General features: G+C 36.8%; 1 protein-coding gene across 1 annotated transcript; it reads left to right on the top strand.

Moving 5' to 3' along the window:
- Positions 1-990: 990 nt before the first annotated feature.
- LOC128740587 (ubiquitin-conjugating enzyme E2 Q2-like) lies at positions 991-2,109 on the top strand. Its single transcript, XM_053836146.1, has one exon. The coding sequence runs from the start codon at positions 991-993 to the stop codon at positions 2,107-2,109; it is 1,119 nt and encodes a 372-aa protein (XP_053692121.1).
- The last annotated feature ends 6,533 nt before the right edge of the window (positions 2,110-8,642 follow it).

Here is an 8,642-nt window from a genome sequence, read left to right as displayed (position 1 = left end):
ACACGATTGTTTTAGTGCTTTCAAATGTAAAAAATACAAATTTTCTCTGAAGACTGTTTTTATTTGCTAGGATGCATATTAAATATGTTAAATTTTAATGAGTTATAAAATTTTAATGAGTTATATAATATCTTAGAACTATTTTAGATTAGCCAAAAATTCGCGCTATTCAAACATTTTTTTTTCAATTTCGGGCAACTTTGGATAAACCAAACAACTTTCATAGGAAAGTACTATATTTTATCTACAAAAAAAAACAAAAACTATCACCAACAGCACTCTCCAGGAGCTCCGAAAAAAATCTATTGAAAAATGTGTATTGTTTTTTTGATATAATTCTTTATAACTCATTAAATATGCATCTTAGTGATAAACAGTCTTCACAGAAAATGAATGTGTAATTTAATTTTAGTACACTGAATAACTTTGTAGAACATTTGAAAGCGGTCCTTATAATATCTGTCAAACAGTGAATTATTTTATCTCTAATTTTAATTAAATTAATCGTCAAATACTGATTTGATCGAGATTAAAAAGTACTACTATATTCAGAAAACAATCGGTTACCATATTAAGTGACAAATCCGCTTTTTGAGAAAATTAAACAAAATCTCTTAATGGTAGCCAAAAGCAGTAAAAGGTAGCAAGCAGCTAAATGATACAAATTTGCTACTCTAAATCTGAGTTTATACACCTTAAGGGGATTTTGGATAATTTCAACCATGTTTCAGCTAAGCCCAACCAATTTGTAGGTAAAAATATTTAAGAGCAAAAAAAGGTTACCGCTTGATCTACCTCCCGATACTACCGACATTTGAGGTGTATAAAAGCACTGGTAGAATGAAGAGCTCGTCAGTTTCTTTATCGAAGACGTAGTATTCTTCATTTAAAAGTTTCATTTAAGACTTTGTGTGACATAACTAGTGTTCGACCTTACACAAAGGCAATACCAATTCGGCAAACTATCTTCACAAAACGAGTTTACAGAAAATGTCGTGCTTGATGACTCTGAAACAAGAAATAGAGGCACTGAAGCAGACGTTCACCGAAAACAATGAACGGTTCCAAGTTCTTACCGCGTCCTTGGAAGAGCTGAGTTGCTGTTTTATTGGCAGCAACGGTGAGAAGTATGCCATTCAGGCAAATATTGTGGGAACTTACCCTTCTACACCGCCAATATGGTTTGCTGAGACCGAGGAAGCCAGCATAACCGACGCTTTGCAATTGCTCACGAATACTAGTGGTCAAAATAATCACGTTGTAAATCAGGTCGATATATTAGTACGTGAACTATGTAGGATTTATGATATTCCACTCCCTCCTACTTTGGGCAATTTAAAAGCTCAGTTTCAACCCCAAACATCCGGGACGTGCCCACTTTCTAATGAAGTAAGTCAAGGGATGCATCAATTGCAGCTAGAAAAGAGTAGTGATTCGGATCATGATGATTTGGACTCATTGGAGAGTGAAAATGATATGGAAGATGAGGAAGAGCAACCGAAGCCAGGACCAGCAGTGGAATATTTTTCAATACTAAAACGAATACGCGATGCACCAACGGAGAATCGTTCGAAGGAGTCTATTTCTAGTTCGGTTCGGCTGATGAAAGAACTGCACGATATTTATCACTCCGATTCGTACGAAAACGACATTTTTTCGGTAGAATTGGTTAATGATTCGCTTTACGAGTGGAATGTACGACTAAAGTTCGTCGATCCCGATAGTCAACTGCACAAAGATCTCGTTCTACTGAAACAACAGCAAGGCGAGGAAGGCATCCTGCTCAACATTACGTTCAAGGAGACATACCCGTTCGATCCACCGTTTGTGGGTGTCGTATATCCGGTAATTTCAGATAGCTATGTCATGCCCCATGGGGCGATCTGTATGGAACTGCTCACGAATGATGGCTGGAGACCCGGATACACCATCGAAGCAGTTATCTTGCAGATAGCGACTACAATAGTCACTCCACGTGCGCGAGTAAACTTTCAAGCTTCAAAAACTAGATGTCCATTTAACTTGGAGCTCGCACGGCGGGTTTTCAAGCAGGTGGAACAAAAGCACGCTATTAGAGGTTGGGGTAACTTAAACAAGCGCATAGGATAAATTACGTGAACAAACCGATTGTTGGGTTTACAGATGCACACAAAGAAAGAAAAAAAAGTTTGGTCATACATTTTTACCAAATGATATGATTTGAATAGTTTTGACCTGAGAGAGAGTCGCGGAGACGGTCTTCTTTTTCTTATGCTTTGGCTGTTCTTCTTCTTCCTATTACGTTTGCTTTCATTTTCGGGCAAATAAATGAAACTTGTGCGTGAACATCTCATTGGACATGTGAAGTGTGCATTTTATAATAACATATTTTGGTGTTAATTGTCACACGGGAATTTCAGTTTTTGCAAAAATGTTAATTTACAATTGAGACAAACAAGACTAATTCAATTCCGAATGTGTTTTTCACAAAAACACCGGCAGAAAACTTATGAGAATTAACAATACTTTTCCATTTTGGGACAACGATAACGACTGGCTGCATTTGACAGATCGTACTGGCTGCATTTGACGTTAGAATTTTTCCTCTTCGCGAATCTCTCTCAGGTTTTGACTAGCAGACAGAATTGATTTCATTTCACGTGTTTTCTCTCACATGGAATGTATAACATGGATCGAAAGGACTGTATCGAAATACTTTGCGAGTAACGATGCTTACTTTCCACATCACCATGAACTTATTTGTATTTACATTATACGTTTGAAGTCCTGATTTGACAGTTCAATTGATGGCCACTGTCTGAATTTTTATCTGCAGTTTTTGGAGCGTAGTAGAATACGAAACCTGTAAATTAGTACTTTTTGTGCATCTATACATAACACTGTATGACAATTTTTTCCTAAAATTTTTTAAATTTATTTACCAACGAACTCCTCAATCAATTTGAAAGGTATGGCACGGGAGGGTTTTTTCGGCCTATGGCCTAGTTCTAATGGAAGAACAGGTGGTTTTGACGTTCTTTGAATAAAAAATAGTAGAGTACTTTTAGTCTTGAGAAAATAGTTATAACATGTTAAACTTGTATGTCGGCAAAGTTTTTTTTATTGGCGAAAGAAAAGGCAAATAGGCTGAATTTAGAAACCTGCTGAAAATACCCTCCTATACCCTACATCCTTTTAGTTGCCAAAGAAAAGTTTTAGTTGTTTTTGGTTAAAAGCTATTTTATAGTTACAACCATAAATGTGAAGGTGCCATTTTGTCTCACAGTTCCCAATACTTTTTATTATAAAAAATGTTTTATTTTGTTTTATAAAAATTAGTGAAATAGTGGTAAAAAGTTGTCATATTTTATTATTTTTATCTCTCATTATTATATGATGCCATGTAGTATATTTAATTAGGAATAAATATGCGGTTTGCTGTTGAAACTCAGCTGAAAATGATTACAATAAAATTTACTTTGACCCCCTCAAAAATGTGTTTTGTTTAAAAATATATTGAAAAATTAACAATTTTTTTCTCAAACTACGTTACGTGATATAGGTTCAAAACCTTACTATCCAGGAAAATATCATAGATCTTGAATGCTTTATGGCGACGTTATTCCGACTGACGCACTGTTCTTGCTGCCTCACTGTTGACTACTCTCCCCTATTGAACCTGCTTAGCTATTGAATGTTATTTTAACCCACTCTATTGACATCTTTGTATCGAGCTGTGACAGCATGCCATGGGCGCAGCACAGACTGCTGCACAGTGGTTCGGTTTCGAAAAAGTGCGGACATTAGCAACTGGGTAAAAAAGGTGTAATTTTTCAAGGGTGGTGTCTTCGAAGAAGTTTAACAATAAAATATATCGCATCTTTCTGCACTATTAGAGTAATCATGAATTCACCGGCAACGGTGATATGAACTTTTGTTTGTTTTAAATAATTTCAAATTTTTTTTTATCCAAAAAGTTGCAAGCCATACTAAAATAAGCAATTTTGCAGAATATAGTAACCTTCTATCTCTTATTGGTTACAAAATATAATGTTGTGTTAAAAAGGAGCACTGAAAAATTAATTATGCTCAATAACTTTGCACACGATTTTTTTTATTGTTTTCAAGTGTTATACAAAGTTATTCAGTATACTAAAATACACATTTTATTTGAAAACTGTTTGTCACAAGGACGCATATTTAATAAGTTATAAAATATTATGAAAAAAAAAATTCACGCTATTCAATTTTTTTCCAATATCGGGCAACTTCGCGCAAACTGGACAACCATTAGGTGAAAGTACTATATTTTGTCTATAAACAAAAAAAAAAATTTCCATCAGGAGATCTTCAAAGGAATCTCAGAAAAAATAAATTGAAAAATGTGTTATTTTTAGATAAAAATTTGTATAACGCGTTAAGAGAAAGAGATACAGAGTAGCTGCATCTATCAAAGTTGCTTGTTTTAATATGTTCTTCAACTTTGCTGAAGACACCGTACCTTTTTGAACGCATTTTAAGAAACGAAAATTGGTATCACCCTAATGAAACCACCAAAATCACAATAGTTTGCTATAACGTATAAATGAGTTATTTTAGAGGCATAGTGTCTTTGGAGAAGTTTAATAATAAAATATAGCGCATCTTTCTGCAATCTCAAGGTGACCGTGAATTCACCTATCAGTGTGACACAAACTTTTGTTTTTTGAAATAATTTCAAAAAAAATTTTTTCTTCGAAAACTTGCAAAACATACTAAGGTAAGCAACTTTGCTGAATATAGTAACTATCTATCTCTTACCAATTGTGAAATTTAATGATGTGTTAAAAATGTAATGTACTACGCTTCACAAGTTGTCATTGTGACTCCTACCTTTTGTCCAATGCTGGAAGGTGCATGGGTCGAACCAAGCTATAATCTGAGATTATAACCGGATTTGAACCCACAACACCCGCCAGGGCATGTGGCTCGCTGGTACCAGTGTACCTATGAACCACAGAGGCACTGGACAAAAGGAGACTGCACAACCCCCCTTATTAATGTAGCGACAAGGGTTGGGCTATTGTTAGACACAAATTATGCCTCTTCCTCCACTGATTTCAGTCATGACCTTGAAATGCGGTCAGGCATATTTCTAGCCAAACTTCGACATCTTCTATTATCGGAGGTTTTCTGCAACATTCTGGAACGTCTTAAAATTATATGAGCTTTGGCACAATCTCACCTCTTCTAGGGTGTGACATTGTGCCAAAAACATAAAGTTAAGTTAAATGAATGAATAATAATACGAACTAGTTCGTTTGGGCCGACATATATCAATTCCCTGTAACCGGAATAGAATAAACAGAAACTGGCTTTCAGAATTCATAATTACTTAAATTTACAGAATACGTCCACATGCAGTTTCTACCGTTGCGAAAAGCTGTCATAAACTAGATGTTTTGGATGGTATCAACGCTTCCTTAAACGGTGAACACTGCACAGTAAACGATATGGTGTATCAGCAGCAGATATCCGATTTATCAGAGCACAGTGAAATGTTGTGCGATAGGATTAACTGCAACATGAAAAACATAAAAGGAAGCTTCTAAAGAATCTAAAGGCAGCTAGTCATAAAAGAGTTGGCGATCACGATCAAATACGGTTAAAAAGAAAACAATTATTGCATTAAGAACCAAAATAAAGCATGAACAAGCAAGCAAAAAAGAATCAAAGCGTCTTGAGATACTTGTCAAAAATAATAAAATGCTCCATAATTCAATTCATTACTTAATAATGCATCAAAGAAGCCACAGGGTCGTAGGTACAATAATGAAACGGAAAGATTACTTGTTAGTACATATCAGCACATAAATCCCTACAATGCTCTGAAGTATTAACTCTGCCCTACTAAATGACTGGGTATACATAATGCAGATGCCCGGATTGCTCCAGGAATTAAGTATGAAATTTTGAATAGATTAGAGAAAAGACGCCCAACTACCCAAAACAGGAGGAACGTGTTATGATTATAATCGATGGAATGTCAATAAAATCGGAACTAACTTATAAAGCCAAAGCTGATATCTTTATGGACTTCCCTTATGACGGAAGGGACGGTAGAAGAAAAGAGCAGGAACAAGGCGTGAAAGGGAAAGAATGGAAAATTAGGCAAGGGAGGATCGTTGAAACAACATTTAAGAAGTTGTGCAGCGCTCTTTGTCGTCTAAGCTGGGGACTTATGGTTCGAACCAAGCTATATTCGGAGCACTACAACCGCATTCGAACCTACTACTCATTCCCAGGCCCTGAGGCTCGCCGGTAGTGATGATCAGGGATGCCACAAATAATTCTGTGTTTTTTGTTGGAAAAATCTGGCCATCTGTACAGCGAGGAAAAATATCTGTGCAAAAATTGGTCAAATGCAAAACAATAAGAGCGAAAGAGATGGAGAGTCATTTTGCTGACTATTTTCGTCTCTTTCACTCTCATGTAAAAGCTCAAAAATCTGTTTAATCTGTGTAATTGGTGAAAATCTGTATTCTATGCATACAGACTCTGTACATGCGATTTCTCTCAAATATCTGGTAAACACAGAATAATCTGTGCATGTGGCAACCCTGGTGATAAGTGAAAAGTGCCTGTACAGTTTCATCGTCCCGTTAGTAAACCGAGTTCGATTGAAACTTCTTAGTTCAGCGGTTAGACAGTAATAGACAGAGGAAGGGGCACAATTTGTCTATAAAAAATCAGAGGTGTTGTGTACAAGACACGACCGCATAGGTGACACAGGACCATGTAAGTCTCTTTGTAGTGATAGTAGCATGTATCCATGCTCATTCGATTATTCAGGTATACATTTTTTTTTGTCGGAAGATTTGACCACTGCTTCAGGTATACATGCTATATGTATGTATATGCGCTGTATGTATTTCAGAGTTATTTCTATGTGCATTTGGAAACAATTTAACAAAATCAAGAACACAAACTATTGATTTCTTACTACCTTACAGAAATTAAAGATTGTTTTTATTACCCATGGTTCCTCACGTTGAACGGATTTTACCAATTCAACCCCATTTTATCAACAGCACATCTTTTCACTACCCTCCCAATGAAACGGCAAACATGCGTATCCATACAGAATCATAGTAAACCGAACAGTGTATAGTTGTAGCGCTTTTTTACACAGATGTCAAATTCGCCTAGGTTTAATCGTCTTGTCGTAAAGAATTTGTGATCTGTTGGGACAAAGGATTTTTGCAATTTTTATTGCACACTTCCCTAACACAGATATCAAATTGTATTAGGTTTAATCGCGTTCGTAACAAATTTGTTGGCACGAGGGGGCTTTGTCACTCTTTCTGGCGTACTTCCCAAGTAAAGACATCGGAATGGTCTAGGTTTAATCGCGGTGTTGAGAAATCTTGTTGAGACGAAGAAAGTTTGTCACTTGTTTTGGCTTTCTTCCCAAGCACAGATATCAAATTGGTATAGGTTTAGATCGTCGCAAAGAACCTTCAACCAATCACGAAGCGAGGATTTCTAGTTGGACAATACTTCATTATTTTCAATTTTTCAATAGTACGTACTTTGAAATCAAAAGGTTCCAATATTGATGTGGATGCGTAGAAGATTTTCCGATATATTGGCGTAAAAATATTTAAAATCGATCTGGAAACCGCTAAGCTATTAGCGCTCAAAATCTTTAATTTTTCGTGACGCTCGAATTTTTTGATTTGTTTGGTATGACACCCTATCCAAAACTTTGCCGCAAAACGTAGTCCTACGTCAAAAATTCAATCCGCCAGTATTTGGTGGAGTTTGAAATATGTCGCACGCTTAATAAGGGGGTTGTAGAGTCTCCTTTTTGTCCAGTCTGCTGTGGTTCAAAGGAACAAACTCTTCTTTAATTTAATACTTATTTGGCAGCAACTCTAGAAAACTAAAACCTAACAAACAAATCTTGCACCATGGTAGTTCAAAATTGAAATCAATTGTTGCACCACAAGCAAAGCAATGTGCTACCACTATATTCCGACGGAATTTGACCTGATTTTTATTTGACAGTTATTTGATATATGTGGACAGAAACGAAGACAGTAATGCGAGGACATGGAACACCTGTATCGTTCTTAGGAAACTGGTAAAAGGCTTTGTGCCGCGAGCCGAAACATGTCGGGGTTAAGATGGACGGATCCTGTCGGATGAAGGGAAGTGATCGAAAGGTGAAAGTAGCACTACAATGAGCAACCAAATGACGCGGAGACGGAATACCAAGACAGCAGGGATAATGACTACATCAGTGTGGCGAATGATGGTGATGTGCCGACTCCCACAATACGTGAAGTAATCGAAACTATCATGCAGCTCATGACCAATACGGCAGCTGGCGAAGTCTGGATCTGAGAAACGGAGCAGCTATCGGAGGGGTGATATGCCCAATATAAAAGAAGAAGGACAAGTTGGATATGAAAACTATTGAGCGAATTGCATTCTCAACGCTTCCTATAAAGTGCTTTCTCAGATCATCTTTCGCCGCCTATCGCCGCTAGCAAGTAGATTCGTGGGATGTTATCAAGCCGGCTTTGTGCACAGGCAATGTATGTTGACAACGTTGCAAATCGAGCGAGAAGTCAACCATGCCTACTCACACGCGAAAGAGTATGAGAAATATAGCAGCC

Source organism: Sabethes cyaneus, chromosome 3 (genome assembly GCF_943734655.1).
Source record: "Sabethes cyaneus chromosome 3, idSabCyanKW18_F2, whole genome shotgun sequence".
In the NCBI taxonomy this organism is placed as follows: domain Eukaryota; kingdom Metazoa; phylum Arthropoda; class Insecta; order Diptera; family Culicidae; genus Sabethes; species Sabethes cyaneus.
Note: the sequence above shows the minus strand (reverse complement) of the source record. Positions and strands in the feature narration are given on the sequence as shown.